We start from the raw sequence: 23,669 nt of genomic DNA, 5'->3' as shown, positions 1-23,669 counted from the left end.
TCTATATTTCTATCTTGTCTTTTCAAGTCTATCGTCCAAATAGTTGACGAAAATTGTTAAATTTCCATCAATTTATCGCATTAAAGTTCAAATCTGCGAAGGTTCATTTTAGTACAAGTAGAGAAAGTGTTCTTCACAGTTTCACGAAGCACTTCCGAAAAAGCTTGTCTCGTCATGGGTGTTTATGTAAATCAGCTAAGAACATAGTCTCACTAGAAAGCTCCATGTTTCTGGTTAAAAAACTTGTATTTCGTACGTACTTTTTTCCCGAGTGGATTAATGACTGGTTTTTCGTTATTCAACTGCATTTTATGAGGTGTAAAGATTGTATGGCTTCCAGTATTAGGCTTATGTGTCTAGTGCGAGATCTAATTTTGATTCCTGTTGAATAAATTGCTAGACAGAAAGTTATATTATCTACAGACGATTTGAAATCGTGTCTGTAGTCTTTTGTTGTTAATTTACATCCTTGTGTAGTCTTATTCCACTTTATCTTAATAAAACCAGGTGAATTATCACTTCCCCCCCCCATTGTTAGGCCTAGTACGAGATCTAATTTTATTTCCGTTACAAAAAATTGCTGTGCAAGAAGATATATTATCCATAGACGATTTGACATCGTGTCTGTAGCCTTTTGCTATAAATTCACATCCGGGTATAGTTTTATTTACTTCTTTTAAATAAAACCAAGTGAATTATCGCTTCCTCATTGTTAGGCCTAGTATAAAAGTTATCGGGTACGAGGTCTAATTTTATTTCCGTTCCAGAAAATTGCTGTACTAGAAGATATATTATCCACAGACGATTTGACATTGTGTCTATAGTCTTATTTTTTAATTCACGGATTTTAATAAAACCAAGTAAATGATCACTTCCCCATGTTAGGCCTAGTATAAAAGTTATCTAGTACGAGATCTAATTGTTTTTCCGTTGCAAAAATTGCTAGGCAGGAAGATACATTATCCATAGACGATTTGAAATCGTGTCTATTGCCTTTTGTTATAAATTCACATCTTGGTGTAGTCTTGTCTCACAAAATTTTTAATAAAACCAGGTGAATGAGCACTGCCACCATTGCTAGACCTATCAGTAAAAGTATCTCGTAAACATTTCAACACTTTCTAGCAATCTCTAATCTCTGTGAAAGCGAAAAAGTCCGGAATGTCAATGGATTTGCGTCGAGCCGACGCTGTCCCCAGTGAAATACATTATGGCCCTGATAAGGCGTTGTGGTACTCTACTCTCTCTCTCTCTCTCTCTCTCTCTCTCTCTCTCTCTCTCTCTCTCTCTCTCTCTCTCTCTCTCTCTCTCTCTCTCGTGGCCTGGGATGTTGGTTGGAGCTACAGCGCTGTATTTGTCAAGAGAAAGTTGTGTACAACCAGGGTCCTAGATATAGCACCAATAAGTTGGAGATCGTAGCTGTGCTGTTGGCATTTTTTAGGGGTACGCTATAGGCTACCCTGAATACTGTTACGTCCCAAATGCAGGTGGGCACCCAAGGTTGGGTCCTTATGGCCCAAAATTTGGGCAGTGGTCCCTAATGGCTCTGGCTGTCGCTCCAATTGTTCGACAGTACCTCTGGGAGAGTATTGCCTCATAGCATTTTGTTTTCAGTCACGTACCTTAATTTCTGTAAATTTACAGGTGTGTCATAGACCTTTCTAGTACATGACTTACCTGTAAATTTTTAGCAATTGAGGTACACGACACACCTGTAAATTTTGAGCAATTGAGATGCATGAAAAACCTGCAAATTTGGAGGAATTAAGGTATATGAAATACCTGTTAGTTTGGAGGAATTAAGGTATATGACTTAACTGTAAATTTAGAGTAGTTAAGGTACATAGCACCTGTAAATTTCGAGCAGTTGGGGTACATGACATACCTGTAAATGTAGAGTAATTAAGGCACATGTCACACCTGTAAATTTAGAGCAATTAAGGTACATGACATACCTGTAAATTTAGAGTAGTTAAGGCACATGACATACCTGTAAATTTAGAGTAGTTAAGGCACATGACACACCTGTAAATTTCGACCAATTGAGGTACATGACATACCTGTAAATTCAGAGTAATTAATGTGCATAACACCTGTAAATTTAGAGCAAATAAGGCACATGGCATACCTGTAAATTTGGAGGAATTAAGGTATATGACTTACTTATAATTTAGAGTAATTAAGGTACACGACATACCTGTAAATTTAATGACACACTTGTAAATTTAATAACATACCTGCAAATGTAATTACATTCCCGTCAAATTTGATAAATCAAGGTACATGACACCTGTCAGTTTAAAGCAAAGTACATGACATACCTGTAGATGTATATAACTAATAATTATATATTTCATTGCTAAGGTCACTACTGTTAGTCAGGTGTATTTTTTTTTTAGTTTGCTGGGATGTTGTAAGAGGAAAGGAGGGGGGTGGGTTAGTGGCTTATGGGGCTTTGTTTGAGAGGGGGGGGAAGGTATACCGTATACCTGTGAGTTGCGTAGTAAGTATATAATTAAGCCTCACCTGTGTTGCAAGGCGAAGGTAGAGTACTGTTAAAGCACAAACTGGAGATGACCCTGGACGGTATTTAGGGCAGGTGATGGGGTACCTTGATGTGTCCCCTTGTGCTTGCGTGCATACATGTTGATGGGGAAAGGTAGGGGGAGGGGTAGGGAGAGGAAGGGAGAGAGAGAGAATACGGAATTGACACATATAGGCTAAACATGAATAAGAATGAGCTTCCTAACTACTCAGGTATGTATGTATGTATGTATGTATGTATGTATGTATGTATGTATGTATGTATGTATGTATGTATGTGTGTGTGTATGTATGTATGTAGGCTATATAATATGTTGTATATATAACCTACATGTATATATACTGTATATATATTGTATATATATAACCTACACACACACACACACACACACACACACACACATATATATATATATATATATATATATATATATATATATATATATATATATATATATATATATATATATATATATATATACTCTTTTGTGTGTGCAACTGTAAAACTGTAATATAATAAAACTATATATATTTTTAGATACATAGCCTATACTTAATGACTTCAATTTTTCTTTCAGAATTCTGTACCCTCGTGAGCATTGACGAAATGTCAGCTAGTGTTGGTGAGTAGGAAAGTTTAACATACCCCTACAATTTAGCAATTCTCGTAAGAATAGTTTGATTTGACCTTGATCGGCGAAACGGTACAGAATTGGGAATATATATAGAATATATAAAACATAACAATTCATCATACATTTTCATACAGATCTTCTCAGCTTTGGTGTGGGTTTAGAACAGAACCCGTGGTTATATTATTCACCCTTAAGCCTCATCCAGTGATTACATGAATCATTATTATTCATTATTCAACCCCTCACTTCCTCGTCCAATAAGGTGGGCACCATTTTTCATTATCCATTGTCCAGTGTTTCACTTTCACCAGGTAAATTATTCATTCTTTTTGGAAGGTTGGGGTCTCTGGCTGTGAAGCAGTTTCCATTGTCTGGTGGTAGGCTTCACCCCTTTCCCTTTCCCATAGATTTGAAGGTCGGGTGTCCGGAGGTGCCATCATAAGTGGATGCCCTTAATATTATGCATAGGTTTCTGTCTGTGCTTGTTTGGGCAGATTCGTAACGTTGGTTTTTGTGTCCGCGTTTATGTAAAAACTTCTTTTTTTTTTTTTTTGAGTCTCTGACACTTCATTTTCCAATAGTTTGGTATTTTGAGATTGCTCTAAAATTGGAGATTACTGGTTTATGTTTATGTACAAAGTACATTTTTTGAGTCTCAGAAACTTCATTTTTCATTAGTTTGGTATTTTGAGATTGCTCTAAAGTTGGAGATTACTGGTGTATGTTTATGTACAAAGTACATTTTTTGAGTCTCAGAAACTTCATTTTTCATTAGTTTGGTATTTTAAGATTGCTCTAAAATTGGAGATTACTTGTGTATGTGTATGTACAAAGTACATTTTTTGAGTCTCAGAAACTTCATTCTTCAATATTTTGGTATGTGGAGATTATTGTACAGTTGGAGATTACTCTGCAACACGGATTAGTTTTGAAAATACCCCAGAAGAGATATTCCATTACTCTATAGTTGGGGATTACTGTGCAGCGCAGATTACAACAATTGAAATTATATTCAACAGAGATCTTTCACCTTCACAATCGATCCCTGAACCCCCTTTTCCTGCCGAGAGCGACCAGATTCGTTGAACAGCAGGACTTCTTAGTAGTTCCACAGGTCCAGTGTTCCTCACACTGTCGGATTGTGGAACAACCTCCCAGAGGATGTTGCGTAACTGGAACTTCCAGTGTTCAAGGGAAGTTGCAATGCATTACTACCTTCAATCAGTTTTTCTTGTATTTTATGGTTGAATTACATTTTTATCTATTTATATATTAATTTATTAATTTATTTCATCTTTTCTTTCTGTATTTCCTATTACCTTCTGTTACTTCTTTCAAATGAACACTATAATATCCTTTGGGAGCTAGAATTTCAAGTCAGTGGCCCCTGTGGTGGGCTTGTTCCATATGGATAGGGTTCATCTTCTGAATACTACTACTACTACTACTACTACTACTACTACTACTACTACTACTACTACTACTAATACTAATAATAATAATAATAATAATAATAATAATAATAATAATAATAATAATAATAATAATAATAATAATATTCTTTGGAAGCTAGAATTTCTAGTCAGGTGCCCCTGTAGTGGGCTTGTTCCATACGAATAGGGTTCATCTTCCGAACAATAATAAAATAACAGTGTTGCTAAAAATTCAGAAAGCAACCTCACTTTTTTGACAGTTCAGAGAATAACTGAAACTCCCACAGACAGAGGTAGCAGAGTGTTTTCTCACCCTCGTAAACTAGTTCTTAAGTGAAAGCTGAGCGGCTAAAGGTGGTTCTCACTAGCTCAGAGTTTCGTTCAGTGGGGAAAATGAAAGGGAAACTTTAAAACTATTGTTCCTTGTCAAGGGAGTTACTCATCACAGCCTCAGGTCAGGCCTCAGCAAGAATGGTTCAGTTGTCGTAGGTGATAATCAGGAGAACCGTTATTACAAGTGTCAGGTATCCAGATCGGGAAGTTGATGAGTATGACTGGTTTGCTTGATTGAATGATTTTTTTTTTTATCGAATGGTGTATTACGCTATTGAATGATTTTCCTGTGTGTTTTTTTTCCAAGAAACTGGTGTATATACATTGCTTGTGTCACTACTGACATGAGCAGGTTTCGTAAGTTGCGTGTGTTCGTGTGGGTGTTTTTTTTTTTAATGAAACTGTTGTATATTGGTCGTGTTACTGCTGAGGTTTCCAGGGTTTTATAAGTTGTGTGGGTGTGTTTTTTTGTGTGTGTGTTATACGAAACGTGTACATTGTTTCACTACTGAGATTTTCAAATTTTATGTGTTTTCATTTTACTTTATTATTATTTTTTTTTACGAAATTGTTGTCCATTAATTATGTTACCTCTGAAACTTGCAAGACTTTATAAAGTAGGACATGCCTTGTTAACTTTCTCTTGTTTTTTAAGAAACTGGTATGACAGACTTTTGTTTTTTGTTTGCTACGACTAAATGGAGCGTGGCAACTTTTATTGCATTTTTTAATCCTGCCTCTCATCCAGTTCTTTATTTTATTTTTTTAAATTGCTAAATTCTTTTCCCCTACTGTAATTACTCTGTGCATACTTTCACAGTGACGTCAGTCTTCTGTTAACTCTCAGAGGTGTTCTGTCATCTTCACCACATATTTTTGATGGCCACCCCCAAAATGAATCTCTAGAATTGGCCCATAACATTTTCTTTATTAGGCAGAATTGGATCAGAAACTAAAGTTCATTCAGTAAAGGACTTCCCATCTTTTTGCGTCAGTACAAAATCCTATTCGCTGTAAGGCTGCTTCACAACTTGAGTTTTTGATGCCCCCCATCCAAAATTGAATCTCTAAAATTGGCCCATAATATTTTCTTTATTAGGCAGAATTGGATCGGTAACTGTAAAGTTTATTTGGTAAGGGACTTTCCATCTTTATACCTCAGTACGAAATCCTATTCACTGTAAGGCTAATACATACTTGAGACTTTTTCCCCCAAAATACAAAATCCTATTCACTGTAAGGCTGCCGATTCAGAAAAGCTAGGACAGGACATCAGCTGACCCAAAGACGTTATTGGAATAGAATGGAATATAAAATTTAGAGACAAGTGGCCAAGCGATGATGTGACCTGCAATGGGGAATTCAGCATAGACAGGGAAATTGAGAGGAAACAGGTTTTCAAAGTTTTGATTACAGCATATCGAAGTATGCTGTGATTAATTCGACGTAAACATAGTCTGTTTAGCCAATCCTTCTAGATTTTTCTAATCAGTTGATAAAGAACGATTAGCAGTTCAGGTACTCAGCCAGACAGTACAGACTTTTAGCATAGACGACCTTGCTCCCATGTGGCAAAAATTACACCCGTTACACCTGTCTTACTGTCTACTCTTTTGCAACACCTGTTGTGTATACCTTCTACCAGTTTGCTGAATCGTGACAAGACGGAACCAGTTATTAAGCTTCGTGTATGAAGATATAAAGAAACTTTGCAGGAAAAAGGGAAATTAAGTAAAGATTGATTGAAGAGATGGGGCAGACCCTCTTGCTGATAAATAAGACGGAAGCGAAGGTCCTAAAGGTGACTTATAGAGGACGTAACGTCCCCCCTTTGGCTAACACCTGTTTGACCTTGTCTTTGGTGGGAGTTCGTGCGACAATAACCCTTTTTAGTTTTCTGTAAAAGAAAGCTGTTGTGCCGGCTTTGTCTGTCTGTCCGCACTTTATTCTGTTCGCACTTTTTCTGTCCGCCCTCAGATCTTATAAACTACTGAGGCTAGAGGGCTGCAAATTGGTATGTTGATTATCCACCCTCCAATCATCAAACATACCAAATTACAGCCCTCTAGCCTCAGTAGTTTTTATTTTATTTAAGGTTACAGTTAGCCATAATCGTGCTTCTGGAAACGATATAGGATAGGCCACGACCGGGCCTTGGTTAAAGTTTCATGGGCCGCGGCTCATACAGCATTATACTGAGACCACCGAAAGATAGATCTATTTTCGGTGGCCTTGACCTATTATTATTATTATTATTATTATTATTATTATTATTATTATTATTATTATTAAGAAGAAGAAGAAGAAGACGAACCCTATTCATATGGAACAACCCCACCACAGAGGCCTTTGACTTGAAATTCAAGCTTCTGAATAATAATAATAATAATAATAATAATGATAATAATAATAATAATAATAATAATAATAATAATAATAATAATAATAATAATAATAATAATAATAATAATAATAATAATAATAATAATAATAATAATAATAATAATAATAATAATAATAATAATAATAATAATAATTTCGTCGGACACTCTGACGCTCCCCCCACCCCCTAGACAGACAGTGGCGCCGACAAATGTCAGTAATTGCGATTTCAAAACGTAAGATAAATGACCCATGTCATTACTGCAGCACATCTTTGTAACAAAACAGGTGCCATTTTTATGCTGAGCACACACACACGTACGCACAGACGGACATACGGACACATGCGTGTGTATATATATATATATATATATATATATATATATATATATACATATGTATATATATATATATATATACATATATATATATATATATATATATATATATATATATATGTACAATATATATATATATATATATATATATATATATATATATATATATATATATATATATATATATATATATATATATGTATATATATATACATATATATATATATATATATATATATATATATATATATATATATATATATATATATATATATATATACTGTATATATTTCTGTGTATGTGTATAGTCTGTAACGATGTATTTTAAAAACCACTTTTAATTATTATTATAACATCCTCTTTAATTGTTAAATATTCCTGTCAGCTGGCAGGAGAGAGAGAGAGAGAGAGAGAGAGAGAGAGAGAGAGAGAGAGAGAATCTTCCTAAAACATGTGATCACGTCAAAATAATTTGAAGAAGCCTTTACTCAAACATTACCTTAAAAAAAAAATAAAATAAATAAAATCATATTTCCCGTCAGAGTCAAAGAAATCCTCCGTAGACTTAATTAGGTCACCTGTGTAACTCCACATCCCATCCCCCCGCCCCTCCCTCCTATTTTCCCACCTGGGGCCAGATGAAACGGCGATGATGCAACGGGATGCGGTATAGGCACGCCTGCTCGCTGTCGGTGACGCGAATGCGCAGTTTTGCGTGTGACTTTCCTAATCTAACCACGCCCCCCTTTTTTCTCTTGTCATTTGTTTTGAATTGTTTATTATTAGACAGCCCCGAATGTTACCTAAGGTTAGGGTACTCTTGGGTATATAAATACGTTTCAGCTAATATAACCCCACCTTCGTGGAACATTTATATGATATAATCGTCGTGAATGTAACCACAGAAATACCCTTTGTTAAAGTTATTTCAGAAAATATAACCCCATATTAATGACGCATTTATATTATATAATAATCGTGAATATAACCACAGGAATGGTCTTATATAAGTGTATTTTTCAGCAAATATATCCCACATTAATGGAGCTTTCCAGGAGTATAGCCGTCGTGAATATAACCGCAAAAAAGTCTATATTTAATTATATATTTCAGCAAATATAACTCCGCATTAATGGCGCGTCCATATTGTATATCGATCGTGAATATAACCGCAGAAATATCCTTGATTTAAATGTATATTTTAGCAAATATAACCCCACCTTAACGGAGCATTTTCATGATATAATCTCCGTGAATATAACCACATAAATGTCTTCTTCATAGTACAGTATATATTTCAGCCAATATAACCGCACATTAATGTAGCATTTATATTATATAGTCTCCGTGAATATAACCACAAGAATATCCTCTGTATAAATATATAATTCATCAAATATAACCTCACCTTCGTGGAGCAGTTGTATGTTATAACCGCCGTGAATGTAACCAAAAACTCGTCTTCTTTGTAACAATCGGTCTAAAGCGTCAGCAGCGGTATTTGTCGATAGCGGATATGATCGTCAACAGATGCTGGTTATGTAAGTGTTATGTTCACATTGCCGGCTCTGCGAATAATGGCTTCGCAGCCATAATAATATGCTCGGGAGAGTGAAGAAGAAGAATAATAATAAGACTACCGTATAAGACTTTCACGAAAGTAAATGATAAATATTTATGCCGTGTTCTTTTGGAATAGGAAGGGAGAAGCTACAAGTAGTTGGTTTTCTTGACTACAGATGGCAGTAGATGGAGTTTGAAGTTTGGAGTTACGGTCTAAAACCGTGTTTGTGTGCGTGCGTGTGTGTATACATACACACATATAATGAGCATGTAGATTTGTACGTAGTGACATCATGGAAATAATTATTTAAAGAAATACTACCACTTTTAAAAGAGAACTTTTCCTTATAGGCCTATAACAGATTATTGGGTTTCCTATAGGTCTAATTGCATATTTGTGAATCCGAGATTTAGTCCTACTCTCTCTCTCTCTCTCTCTCTCTCTCTCTCTCTCTCTCTCTCTCTCTCTCTCTCTCTCTCTTTTCCTTATAGGTCTAGTAATACTGACTGAAAAAGGAAAGTGACTTTAGACTCAGTCACCTGGGGATGAATATTTATGATGCATAGATTTAGGCCTACTCTCTCTCTCTCTCTCTCTCTCTCTCTCTCTCTCTCTCTCTCTCTCTCTCTCTCTCTCTCTCTCTCTCTCTCTCTCTGTCCTGTGGTGTGCTTTCTACTTGAAGTCCCGTCAGGTGGGCTGTTTTTGTCTATCTAGTTTATTCCTTGTGTACCTGTTCCTCCTTACAGGTGTGCTCGTCCTGAATATATATATATATATATATATATATATATATATATATATATATATATATATATATATATATATATATATATATATATATGCTACACAAAACTCTCAATGCTAATTTCACTTTCAACTTTTAACCAGAGAACTTTGAATCCTTTAGAAAAATTGATAGATTCTTTCACTGTTTATGAATCAGTTAGTCATTGTTTTCATAAATAAACATGTGTATTTTCTTTCGCTGTTTATGAATCAATAATTCTTTGTTTCTGTAAATAAACAATATTATTGTATTGTCTTTCACTCATTGTGAATAAATTATTCATGGCTTTCATCAGTAAACAAATGTATTTTCATTATAAATGACCCAAAACTATTTGTTTAGAAAAAAAAAACGGTTAAAAGGACTTAGAGGACCTTTTCCTAGTGTTCACATGTAGACCACGTAGTACATACCTTTTCTCTCCAGTTGTGGCATAATAACTCACAAACTCCCCCACAGCAATGTTAGCTAGCTCACTAGTTAGCCAGTCACTTAGTCACTCAGGTAGCCAGTCAGTAAGGCAAGCTAGCCAGCCAGCCAGCCACTCTCACACGGACGGCTCCGCACAAACTGAGAGTTGTCCAGTCTTGTATCAGCGTTCTCACTGGTCTGAGTCCTGGGTGGGGGACGGGACATGGTCCCAAGGAGACTCACGCTCTCCCTAAACCTATATGCTGGGGCCATAGCTGTTTTTATTAGCGAAGTTTCTTTTATGTTGTATGGGGGACGGTCGTTGTGGTGGTGGGTTTTCTCCCCACCTTTACCATCCCGCTTGGCTTGATTGCAGGTATGCATCCTGGTGTACTGGTAAAATTCAGTTGTACTCTCTCTCTCTCTCTCTCTCTCTCTCTCTCTCTCTCTCTCTCTCTCTCTCTCTCTCTCTCTCTCTCTCTTGTACATTTTCAGCAATACTTTTGTATATCTTTTCCTCTCTATTCTGTTATTCATTTTTATGTATTTATTTATTAATATGTTAATTTATTTTATTCTTCTCTAGTAACTGATGTATTCTTTCTGCGTTTCCTGTTACCTTCTGTTACTTTTTTTCTTTTCATGTACATGTTTATCTATTTATTTATTAACCAATTAATATATTTGTTTCTTTCCTAATAACTGATCTCTTCTTTCTGTATTTCCTATTGCCTTCTGTTACTTCTTTCTAATGAACACCATACTATTATTTGGAAGCTTGGTTTTCAAGCCAATGGGCCCTGTTGGGGCCCTTGTTCCATATGAATAGGGTTCATCTTCTGAATAATAATAATAATAATAATAATAATAATAATAATAATAATAATAATAATAATAATAATAGTAAGTCTTAATAATCCCACAATAATAATAATTTAAAAATAATCTCTTTCTGGAATCTCTTTCTTATGAAAACTGGAATCTCAACGCGCTCTGAAAACAGATCCCATGTTGAGTGTGGACTCCAATAATAATAATAATAATAATAATAATAATAATAATAATAATAATAATAATAATAATCTTTTTATATACATAATCCATTCTCTCTTCTTCTGAAGAAACAGTGTCATTAATAATTGTTTAATAATAATAATAATAATAATAATAATAATAATAATAAATAATAATAATAATAATCCTTGTATATACATAATTCATTTTCTTTCTTTTTCATGAAACAGTCATTAATCTTTGTTTAAACACAATCCATATTCTCTCTTCTCATGGAAAGTTACTCCCAGTAAGTAACTCTTTCTAAACTAGCCAATTACTGCTCGTTTTTGCCCAACAAACGTCGGAAAACGTCAGAAAAATGTTGCGTTATACGTCGACGAGCCGGGCTGAAGACGCAGTGGTTGAATGTTTGTTTCATAGTCTGCTGTGGGGCGGTAAAAAGTGACCTATACTTTTTAGGAATTTGACGAAAGCTAGTCAACTGTTTCGTTCAGATGCGAGAGAAATCTCTAGAGGGGCCACGGTGATGACGATGTGATGATGTTTTTTATGATGTTCACTGGTGAAGAGATGGCAGTCACTATATTTGGCGGTGTTGGAATTGCCTTTCAATTTTAATCAATTTTGGTTACTTAATTTTTTTTTTCAGTCTGGAGGGAAACTTGTGGGTATGGTGACGATAGTGATGTTGATGGTGATTCCTTTCAATTTCAAGCAGTTTGTTTCATAATTTTCCATCACTGTGATGATGTTGATTATGATGTTTTTATGATATTCATTGGAAGAATTGTGAAGATGGCAGTCACTATATTTGATGGTGTTGGAAGGGCCTTGCAATTTTAAGCAATTTTTTCATGATTTTTCCATCACTGTGATGTTGTTTTGATGTTTTTATGATATTCATTGGAAGAATTGTGAAGATGGTGAAGCTGGCAGTCACTATATTTGATGGTGTTGGAGGGCCTTTCAATTTTAAGCAGTTGATTTTTCCATCACTGTGATAATGGTGATTATGATATTATGATATTCACTAGAAGGATTGGGAAGATAGTGAAGATGGCAGTCACTGTATGTGATGGTGTTCGAAGTGCCTTTCAATTTTAATCAATTTTGGTTAATTAATTTTTTTCAGTCTGGAGGGAAACTTGCGGGTATGATGACTATAATGATGTTGATGGTGATTCTGATATTTTTATGATGTACAGTGGAAGAATTGTGAAGATGGTGAAGGTGGCAGTCACTATATTTGATGATGATGGTGGAAGGACCTCAATGTTAATAAATTATTTTTACTTTATTTTCAGTCATTATTTGGTAGAGCAATTTCGTATTTTTTCTTATGATAAATAGATAGAATAAAATAAAATAAAATAAAAATAAATAAAATAAAAATGAAAAATAAGTTAATAATTCATCTCAGTGTTTCTTGGACCAACTGACCTACTTCACACAACTCATAACCGCCCTGTAGAAGAGGGAACATTATAGGAATCAGCCAGTCAATTGACAGATGTATGTACCAGTGAAAATTGTTTTTTTTTTTTAGTCGACCAAAAACACCGCATGGTGATAAAAGTAAACTTAAATATAGTTTTATTATTTATTTTTGGTAAGCTGAATGTTGATATAACATGTCACAAAAAATTAGGCGAAAATAATGTGGTTTTTTCCACTTAGGAGTATTTTTTTTTTAGTTCACGAAAAATACCACTTGACGAAAAATTAAAATAATTTTTTTCCTATTTTTCGTTCCTTTAAATCTTGATATAACATCACACATCACAAAAAAACTTAGACAAAACTCATTAAGTTTATTTGAAGAGCTTTTTTTTCATGAAAAACGTTGCGTGACAAGAAAATATTTATTATTTTTTAATTTTTCTTTCTGCTAAAACTTGAAATTACACATCACAAAAAAACTAGACCAAAAGTATTGTATGTTTATTTCACGAGAGTTTTTTTTCACAAAAAACTTGCTACGGTAAAAATAAAAATAAAAAGGCTTTATTTTTCAGTGTACTAAATCTTGATATAACAACACATCACGAAAAAAACTTAGACAAAACTCATTAAGTTTATTGTTCATGAAAAACACCGCGTGACGATAAAAATAAAAATAGTTTTTTCTATTTTTCGTTCTTTTAAATCTTGATACAACAACACACCACAAAAAAACTTAAACGAAAACTCTATTAAGTTTATTCCTTGAGGTTTTTGAAAGTTTTTGAGTTGAAAAAAACTTGTGATAATAAAAATAAAAATAGTTTTTTTTTATGTTTCGGTCCGCTAAATCTTGATATAACAACTCACCAAAAAAGTTTAGAGGAAAATCTGTAGGTTTATTTCATGTTTTTTTTTTTGAGTTCACTTAAAACCCCTTGTGACGATAAAATAAAAATTTTTTTTTTTATTCCATTAACCTTGACATATCACGAGGAAAAACTGAACGAAAACTCTTGATTTTTTTCACAAGAGTTTTTTTTAGAGTTTTTTTGAGTTCGCCAAAAACACCTTGTTACGATTAGAATAGTTTTTTTTCGGTACCCTAAACCTTGATATAACATGTCACAAAAATTAAACGAAAGCTCTTTTAAATCTCTTCCTTGATTTCTTAAAAGTTTTTGTAGTTTTTTCCTCCTCGGCGTCATTAAAAAGTAAAACGATCTTCTGGAGGAAAATCTGGCCCCTTTTTAGGGATGTGTTGGTATTCAATTAGGGAGTGAAACGCGAGATTTCTGCCGGTAATATCATTCGTCGTGGGAGAGAGAGAGAGAGAGATTCGCAAATAGTAAGATGGATAAGACCTAGGACAACAAAGGCGCAGTTGGATATGTCTAAACTTGCCTGAAGAATACATATATATATATATATATATATATATATATATATATATATATATATATATATATATATATATATATATATATCTTCATTCATATATATGATGAAGATATTGTATACCATAGTAGTAGAAGTATAGAAATATTGCCTATGAATGTAACAGATATTTATACAGAATAGTAGTAGTAGTAGTAGTAGTAGTAGTAAAAGCAGTGCTTTGCCTCTGCAACAGCTCTACCTCCAGCAGCGGTAATAATAGTAGTAGTAGTAACAGTTGGAGCCTTTGCAACGGCTTCATAAAGACTGCTACTTAGGGGCTGCTGGAATATATACACCAGCTTTATTTATTGATACTACACACTGGTATTCCGACTGAGAATCCTTCTCTCTCTCTCTCTCTCTCTCTCTCTCTCTCTCTCTCTCCACTATCACTTACTATTCTCCCAGGGAGGACATGCACAAGCTCTGAAGATTATTATTATTATTATTATTATTATTATTATTATTATTATTATTATTATTATTATTATTATTATTATTATTATTATTATTTTAGACACAGGACACTACTGCTGACCTACTATCGATTAGGGCCAAAAAATGGTTTATTCATGTATATACTTTAAAGACTAATAATACTAAAAATATAACTGATTGATATAATTGTGGATTTTCAATATGCAACACTTTATTGACGACATTGTGAATTTCTTAGTGATACTGAACGTCATCAGCCTACAACAGCAATTCAGTTGGGTACATTAGATGTATTATCTTGATTACTTATTGACAAGGTTACAAGTAATAGGATTTTATCTGGTTTTACAAAATTCTATGGGATTAGAGAAGAATCCATGTTCGTGTTTACAGTAGTCCTGAAATTAACGTTTAACTTAGGCTTATGGAAACTACGTCACTGGACGTTATAGAAAACGGGATAACTCTTTTATAGAAAACTGAGTGTGTGGATGGCCCAGCATCTTTCTACATGAGTTTTCAGTTAGAGTTTTTCTGCCTTATACTTGTAATTATCTGCCACTTCTCACCAGATATACTTTTTGTTCGAGAAACACTTAATCAAATCTTACATAAGATTCAAGTGAGTTTTCCAATTATTGCATAGTAATATTGTTTGGGGTCCTTTTTCCTCGACTGGGCAAATTTTGTTGACATCCCACTACAGGGTCGGTCCCTAAGGTTGTAGGTGCCCCAGAAAGCGTAAAGTAGGATTATGAGTAAGATAGTAAGATATATGACAGAAGGACTTGTAGGCAAAGAACAGTTCGGTTTGACCACGGAGGACAGTGAAAGTTTTTTTCTTTTATTCAAATCAATTAAGTGACGTTTCAAGTTAAAAGGGAAAAAAGATGTATGGAGAATAGGCCTACATTTGCTTAGGAAAATCTCACGTAGAATCGATATGGAGGCAACATAGAGGGTGTAGAGTTTTTATAGTTATAGAATATAAGTTATTGAGTGTAATTCAAGGTTTTTATGAGGTAAATGACTCATGTGTTGCGGGGTATATAGCCATGAGATTGACTAGTTTGATATATGTAATGGAAATAAAACAATAAAGGAAAATAACATCTTTATTTTTCTTACAGTCTAAGTCTATACATTTTGAATTAAAATGTTACTAACATCCTAGTTTCTTACGCTACAAGGCATAGGTTCGAATCCTTTTTGGGGTAGGAGCACGTATCATCTACAATTCCCTTAGGGCGTGGGTTATTCCCATGGTAAAGTTAATGCAATATTAATGGGTTATTTGTAGCTTAATACTGGAAAGTATAAGTATCATGAATACAATAACAGAAGATAATTCCATACATTTGTACAGCACTACCCGTATAAAGCTTAACAATAAATTGTAGTTATGGTTCTAGTACCCTATAACTCTTTATTTAACACTGTTTTTATGCCCGTAACTACCTCTCTACTTAATAAATAAATAAATAAATAAAGCAATTTAACAACCAGAATCAGTTCTGTCAGAAAAAACCTCGGCAAGTCTTCTGCACAGATTCTAGTTAACTATATTTGATTCTTATAGCCTAGTTCCAGAGTATAGAAGCTTTAACACTAATTAGAATACAACCTGTGATCACTAGTCCTGACAACATCAACACTATTCACTGAAGGATTACTCATACAATGAAGCCTCCATTCACTGTACATATTATCACCAGTACTATGTACTGAAGGATTACACATACAGTGAAGCCTCTGTTTACTATACATATTATCACAACACTGTTTTAAAACACTGCTCAACATTAGCTGGCAGGATCTGTTGAAATATTTGGGAAATGTGTCCCGTAGAAGCTTTGTCTGAAATCACCACAGACATCCCTGAACAAGTGCCCCGTTTTTATGCAACTTTCGTCAAAATGTTGCCTGACACCAACCCGGTGACCACACGTCGTTCCATAGACTGAAAACACCACTGATAACCCTGAAGAAATGCCCTGTGTCTAGGAAACTCTCATTAAAATGTTGCCTGACACCAACCAGGTGACCACACTTCATTCCAGTATTTTGGATTTGCCACTCGTGTGTTCCTTTTCACTGGCACGCTTACCATGTGCCGAAGTTGTCTTGACAAGTAGTTCAGCATTGTGTGGAGTCTGTTGACCTGTGTTGTTGATAGCTCGTTTCTTTCCTCAGGATCATCTGATGTAGGTATGAGAAAGTGAGCTGTTAGTTGTATGAAATAGTAATGAAATAATAAAGTGGTTCAGTCAGCAAAGTTATGTAAGTTCTTGGATATTCCCATTGGATGTTATGTTGTGCCTGTAGACAGGATTGCTGCAAGAACTAAACGGTTCTTTGAGAATGAGTATTCCAGTTGAGGCTTTGTCAAATTAGAATCTAAATTCATGAATTAGTTTTTCTCATTACATTTGAAATTATCAAAATCAATCAGGTCTGTAATGAGAATTTTGAAGTGCTAGCTTTGTTTAAGGTTGTACTTACTTGTTGGTTTTAAGATTGTACTTTGAAGCACTTATGTGTATTCCAGCGTGCAGAATTAATAGATAGTGTGGCAGGAAAGTTTTTTTAATATAAAGTCATACATCACCATGAACAAATTTCGTCTTCATCAAGCACATTTTTATCAAGCCATTGCGTATAATTCAGTATAGCCTTAAATCTTCAGTTTTCCACTTTAACTGGGAAGTTAACTCATACCATCCTTACCTTTAATATTGAAAAGTCTGATCTTGGTAAAGTCTCTCATCTGCTGACTTAAAATCTCCAAAACTTTGGGCTGCCACTTGAGCATAGGATGTTTCTTGAGGACTCTCCATAGAATGTAAGAATTTCCATTTGCCTGTTTTCCTACTCTCATAATCTCCTGAGGTAGCTCAAAGTTTCTGGACGTGAATTCCTGCGAATTATCATCTTGTGAATTGGCAGTGTCATTAGGAGAAAAACCACCATATGCGTCAGTGAACAGTTCTTTGGAGATGTCTTCATAAGTATCATTGAAGGTATATCCGCCACCGCCTTCATAAGTATCATTGAAGGTATATCCTCCACCTTTGAGTTCATCATTATTTCTTCCTGAAAAAATGGTTGGAAGCCTGTTGTTTAGCCAAGCTGGTCTGTCAACTTTGTTGCCAGCACTGTGATTGGATCTGTTTGGACTGCCCGCAGGCGGTGCCCAGGTACCTCCAGTGATGTGTCCAACCAGCATCTTGTAGTCTCCGTACCTGTTTTAAAATATATAGGCATTAAATTTTATAGGTTAGAATTATGGAATTGTTATTGTTAATTGCGTTTATGATATTTATTTTGTTAGGCAGGTAAGCTGCTCTAGGTCAATCCTGAAACGAACTGTTTCTGAAGCCATTCCTTGTTGTTAGACCTGGTAGTTAATCAGTTACAGATTTTTCAGAGAATATCGTTAAGATTTTAGGCTCAACTTGTTCAGCAGTCTACCTGACCCATTATTTTGAGTTTCAGAGTTATTAAAATCAAAATTTCTTTCTGCCGTGATAAGTCTTTGTTCTTTTGAACTTGCATATTTGAAGTGCCCTGTCATCTACAGTTGACATATTTTTATCAACACAGACTTTGACTCAGTGGTTTTCCAAGGGTCCTATCATCTATAATTGTCATGTTTTTATCAACGAAGATTTTTGAATAATATAATGTGATATTCTTAGAACTCTTCTCGCTCATGAAAGACAGTTGTGAAACCCACCGAATGCAGGCTTTGAATGCTTTAAAATTGTACATGTTGAAGATAATCTTCTTTCTTGCTGATTCAGAGAGGCCTGCGATGGCATCCCACTGACCGATGCCATCCACTTTAGGGCTGGGACTACCGGTGATGTCTACGATTGTCCTGAACCAGTCCGCAGCATAGTACAGTCTGTTAGGGAAATTAGAATATTGTATATCGATAGAAATATGAGTTAAGTCATATAGATTCTGAGAACTTATTTCAAAATGAAAGTTAGCACACTTATAATTGGAAGTGTTTTCAGATTTTTTCAATATATTTAAAAAATTTGTTTACTGATATTGTCATATCCCTTGGACTCTGTCAGGTGATACTGACTGATTATTAACAGTCCCTGGATTTGGTAGAAATGGAGAGTGAATGAAGGCAGCCCCCCTCACTCCCCCCTCCCACAAGCTAGATTTCCTTCCGCGAAGTGGCCAGTTGCTCGCCCCGTTCTTGGTGGAACCTCCATTCTGTAAGTAGCAGAGGTTGCTTGTAGACATTGTTACTGTCAGCTTGTAAGTGTTCTTGACATGTGGGGTGTTCTTGTTCCATCTGTCAAAGTGGTGCTCTTGGTGAAATTTTAATGATGGATAGTTTTATTCTACTCACTTTTCGTTAATGCTCACAGTTTTCCTGGAGAGTAGCAGTTATGAATGTTCTCTGTCTGTTATGGAGTAGATGTAGACTAAAATCTATAACTATTGTCATTGAAAGAATTTCTAAGAAACAGTCCTAGCTGAATATTTCTTGGTCAGAATCAGAATTGATATCGTTTTTGGCAAAGAGTGTTCGTTCGGATAAGTCATGTTACGTACATCTGTTGTGAAGATGATGACAGAGTTCTTGTAATGGCCAGTTCTCTTGAGTGCTTTGACAATCCTTCCCACTGCTTCATCCATGGCAGTCACCATCCCTGTAATAATGAAGAAGAAGAAGAAGAAGAAGAAGGACTAATATAGATCAGAAACTGAGTTAGATGACCTTACAATTGAAGGCTGTGAGAAAGATATAGTTTAGTTTAGGTGGGCAGTTGTCTAAGAAAATTCTTGTAAATTTTATGAGCGAATTGTGGGCAGCCCAGTATGAATGGATTATGTATAACGTTTTAACTACTTCTTTAGGTTACTGTGCTGTTAATCTTACGATTTATAGCTTCAAGAACAAAATTTAAATTGGCCATTGAACCGATGAAGGTGAAACAGTATTTACGTGAAGCATCAAACTCATAAAGTAATCTTTGAAACAGTAAAATCTCTAAATATAAATACTGCTGGGTATCAGTTCTAGGGCACACTAGAGAAATAGCTTATAAAATGGTACACCAAAATGCACTAGTAGAAAAGTAAGCACTTGAGGCGCTCTGCATCCAATACTGAACAGCAGTAAGCTATAGTCTTAGCCTCTGCAGAATATAGAGCGTATAGGAAGCTGCTTGCATTGTATGTTGCAGTGGCATAGGACACCCAACACCTGATTGTGGAAATTGGTATAATGCTAAGAGTATAGTGTATCAGAATAGAGTAGTTAAAACGTAACACCCTTATGGAATCCCCCTACTAACCAAGATACGTCCTCCGATCTTTGTCTCTGATGTGCCTGTAGACTTGGGAATAATTTCGAGGAACCTGCAGTGGGGTGTGGACGCTCTGGAAGGCTAGGTACATGAACATGGGATCCTGGGACTTGCGCGATCTCAAGATATCTTCAGCGACCGACGCGAACAGATGCTGTGAGAGGTTGAATTTGATTAGGGATTTTTAGGAAAGAGGAGAGGGTAAACATTACACTGTTTCTGGGCACATCTCTCGTTATGGTTTTTGTAATCTCTTATTGACGTATGTACTCAGTATTTCCAGTTACAGTATTTAAATTCATGAAAGACAGCGCATTATAGACCCCATTTGTGATAGAGAAATAAGTGCGTGATGACTCAAAAGGTCAAATTCAGTTTTCAGAGAGGAAAGTATGAGAACAGTGTCTAGGAAACAACAATATCTCAGCATAGCAGATATGCATTGGATCATCTTTCGTGTTTTTTCGTTGTGTCGTGAGATCTTCTGGTATGCCAAGAGTCAATCAGTCTTTCGAATTTTTACTTGAAACTACATGTCAGACGCCTGCGTTAGATTGCCTTTTCTCTTTTTCTCTGCTACAGACTAGCCTATATGAGCTACCAAGCAGTGAATAACATGATAAATCACAGTCACTGCCTCAAAAGTAAAGTGCTCAGGTTCCTATGTATGAAATCAGTCACTACAGGGTTGGTAGCGAGAAAAACTGCTGTTACTTACTGTAGAGTAAATTCCTTTTTTCGTTCCATCAGGGGTCGTATTGTTTCTCAAGTCTAAGAATCCGTCGCTGTGTGATCCTTCGCAAGAAACAATAAACGTCAAAATGGGAAAGTTGTTCTGTATATCCAGATAAAATGAATGACATGAACCTGTGCTTAAGGTGCGTCACAAATCAGTTGCAAGTCAGGAATTTAACATAAAGTAATTCTCTAAATATACATATATGGTTTTATTGTTGATCCTGACTGGTGTACATAGCATGATCAAGTACTGTAGTTCGTGGTGAGTTTGCATTCAAATTTAAGGACCATTTCTTACCAAAATGTTGATTACAGTTTCACCATTCTCTGTTTTGTGTTCATTCACAATTTACTTGTTTACATGAGTTTATCATATACTGTATATCCTGCATATTTTCATTCACAACTTACGTTCACTTGGGTTTAGTAGCTTACATACATCCATTCACAACTTACTTGTGTTTACTTGGGTTTAGTAGCTTACATACTTTCATTCACAACTTATATCTATTTAGGTTTGGTAGCTTACTGTACATATTTTCATTCACAATTTACTTCTGTTAACTTGGGTTTAGTAGCTTACATACTTTCATTCACAACTTATGTTTACTTTGGTTTAGTAGCTTACTGTACATATTTTCATTCACAATTTACTTCTGTTAACTTGGGTTTAGTAGCTTACATACTTTCATTCACAACTTATGTTTACTTTGGTTTAGTAGCTTACATATTTTCATTCACAGGGTTTAGTAGCTTACATACTTTCATTCACAACTTATGTTTACTTTGGTTTAGTAGCTTACATATTTTTATTCACAATTTACTCATGTTTACTTGGGTTTAGTAGCTTACATACTTTCATTCACAACTTATATATACTTAGGTTTAGTAGCTTACATATTTTCATTCACAATTTACTTATGTTTACCTGGGTTTAGTAGCTTACTTACTTTCATTCACAACTTATGTTTACTTGAGTTTAGTAGCTTACATATTTTCATTCACAATTTACTTATGTTTACTTGGGTTTAGTAGCTTACATACTTACATTCACAACTTATATTTACTTAGGTTTAGTAGCTTACATATTTTCATTCACAATTTACTTATGTTTACTTGGGTTTGGTAGCTCACATACTTTCATTCACAACTTATACATATTTTCATTCACAATTTACTTATGTTTACTTGGGTTTAGTAGCTTACATACTTCCATTCACAACTTATGTTTACTTAGGTTTGGTAGCTCACATATTTTCATTCACAATTTACTTATGTTTACTTGGGTTTAGTAGCTTACATACTTTCATTCACAACTTATGTTTACTTAGGTTTGGTAGCTTACATATTTCCATTCACAATTTACTTATGTTTACTTGGGTTTAGTAGCTTACATAATTTCATTCCCAACTTATGTTTACTTAGGTTTGGTAGCTCACATATTTTCATTCACAATTTACATAAGTTTACTTTGGTTTAGTAGCTTACATTTATTCACAACTTACTTATGTTTTACATGGGGTTACCCTCTTCATCTTACATACTTTTTTCAGCTAGTCTTTTTGGGTTCCCAGCAATAGACCTCGTGTGTCTGTAGTAGTCTTCAGCCCCGTTGTAGAATCCGTAGAAGGTGTCAAATCCTCTCTTTGTAGGGGTATAGTCCCATGAACAAAATCCTAGGTGCCATCTAATGAAGAGGAACATAAAAGGATTATGTGAACGAAAAAATGGGTAGTTGGAGGCAACAAATTATCTTTGTAAAAATTACAGATTGGAAAACGATTTTGTGTATTGAATTTTTTTATATATATCAGTCAGTGATTAAATGAAGTGTGAGTTCCATCTCATGGACTAGATGACGTCCAGTATGGTATCGAAGAAAAGGCTTATTTTTAGGCTACAGAGAATCCCAGTAGAGAATAAAGTTGGGTGTAAGGAATAATCTCTAATTCGAAAATAAAAACGCGAACAATTTGTGTAATGAACAAAAGCGCTTTCATCTCAGTAGGTAAAGTAAAAATGCTTCTCTCCTTCTCCTGTAGAAGCATAGATTGCCAGTGAATGGCTTCAGTTAAGAATAACATTTACTGTCTAAAAAAAAGCCCTCTGGACCGACCTATCTTTGTTACTCACTTTCCAATCGCGTGGGTCTCATAGCCAGTCTTCTTCAGAAACTTCGGCAGCATCTTCGCCTGTAGCGGCACTCCTCTCGGCTCTGTGGCTGCTATGACACCCTTCTGTAAGAGTTAAAATCGTCTGTTGCATAGAGTAATAAACGAGCTCATTCAGTGTTGCCTTATTAGACAAAAATAAAGCTTGATTTTCAAGCAGGGTGGAAATGGTATAAACAAGCAAGGCACATTTTCAATTAACAATATTAAATTGTTGAGTGATCGCTAATTGAGACATCAGGAAATGATGTCCTCTGGAAAAGCGACTGTATATATATATGTATGTATATTCACGTGGTCCTCATTAGAATTAATAAGAGTTATCTTCAAAATCCTGGAACGTTTTGTATAAAGAAGGGCCTTAGAATATGAAATTTGACAGTAGATCTCAGTATTCACCTGAAGTCCAAATCTGAACGGGTACTTCCCTGTCAGAAGCGCCGTTCTGGTAGGTGTGCATGTTGGCTGAACGTAAGATTGGTTCAGTATCACCCCATTCTTGGCTAGGTCGTTCATGTGAGGCATGACAACACTGGGGTTGTTCCAGGACACGTCATTCCAGCCTATAAAACAACGGAGAGAGTAAATTTGCATTCCTCGTAAGATTGAATTTCGTGTCGATGGCCCATGCAGGCTTGTTCCATATATGAATAGGGGTTTGT

The 23,669-nt window shown here is 35.1% G+C and overlaps 4 protein-coding genes across 6 annotated transcripts in view; 1 reads left to right on the top strand and 3 right to left on the bottom strand.

The window, feature by feature from the left end:
* Positions 1-10,605, bottom strand: part of LOC136853563 (arylsulfatase B-like) — a 34,716-nt gene extending 24,111 nt beyond the window's left edge. Inside the window, exon 1 of one of the 2 annotated variants that reach the window (XM_067129289.1) lies at positions 10,430-10,605. Coding sequence is in view for 1 of the 2 variants with exons in the window: in XM_067129287.1 (XP_066985388.1) it covers positions 2,527-2,715 (189 nt within the window). In the remaining variant the exon portion in view is untranslated. Of the gene's footprint in view, positions 1-2,526; positions 2,731-10,429 lie in introns of those variants that run through there. The other variant, XM_067129287.1, reaches the window with a different exon arrangement.
* Positions 1-23,669, top strand: part of LOC136853565 (arylsulfatase B-like) — a 100,690-nt gene that overhangs the window by 3,661 nt on the left and 73,360 nt on the right. For both annotated transcript variants that reach the window (XM_067129292.1, XM_067129293.1), the window contains exon 2: positions 3,123-3,167. The gene's annotated coding sequence lies outside the window, so the exon portion shown is untranslated. The remainder of the gene's footprint in view (positions 1-3,122; positions 3,168-23,669) is intronic.
* Positions 15,901-17,995, bottom strand: LOC136853566 (uncharacterized). Its single transcript, XM_067129295.1, has 2 exons — positions 17,490-17,995; positions 15,901-16,961 (listed from the first exon to the last, which is right to left on the bottom strand). The coding sequence occupies exons 1-2, from the start codon at positions 17,986-17,988 to the stop codon at positions 16,777-16,779; spliced, it is 684 nt and encodes a 227-aa protein (XP_066985396.1). The 5' UTR covers positions 17,989-17,995; the 3' UTR covers positions 15,901-16,776.
* LOC136853321 (arylsulfatase B-like) overlaps positions 18,108-23,669 on the bottom strand; it is a 7,392-nt gene continuing 1,830 nt past the window's right edge. Inside the window, exons 2-10 of the mRNA XM_067128682.1 lie at positions 23,407-23,570; positions 22,970-23,073; positions 22,381-22,523; positions 20,817-20,893; positions 20,087-20,252; positions 19,341-19,438; positions 18,859-18,995; positions 18,499-18,669; positions 18,108-18,159 (exon numbers count right to left, since the gene is read on the bottom strand). Of these exons, the coding sequence (XP_066984783.1) occupies positions 18,108-18,159; positions 18,499-18,669; positions 18,859-18,995; positions 19,341-19,438; positions 20,087-20,252; positions 20,817-20,893; positions 22,381-22,523; positions 22,970-23,073; positions 23,407-23,570 (1,112 nt within the window). The remainder of the gene's footprint in view (positions 18,160-18,498; positions 18,670-18,858; positions 18,996-19,340; positions 19,439-20,086; positions 20,253-20,816; positions 20,894-22,380; positions 22,524-22,969; positions 23,074-23,406; positions 23,571-23,669) is intronic.

This window comes from Macrobrachium rosenbergii, chromosome 27 (assembly GCF_040412425.1).
Source record: "Macrobrachium rosenbergii isolate ZJJX-2024 chromosome 27, ASM4041242v1, whole genome shotgun sequence".
Classification (NCBI taxonomy): domain Eukaryota; kingdom Metazoa; phylum Arthropoda; class Malacostraca; order Decapoda; family Palaemonidae; genus Macrobrachium; species Macrobrachium rosenbergii.
The sequence above is the reverse complement of the archived record's forward strand: the minus strand, read 5'-3'. Positions and strand labels throughout refer to the sequence as shown.

Coding starts and splice junctions, on each gene's coding strand:
- LOC136853566 (XM_067129295.1), bottom strand. CDS start 17,988: ATGCTGGTTGGACACATCACTGGAGGTACCTGGGCACCGCCTGCGGGC. Junction 16,962..17,489: donor CAGACTTTTCAATATTAAAG/GTAAGGATGGTA, acceptor TACCTACATCAG/ATGATCCTGAGGAAAGAAAC.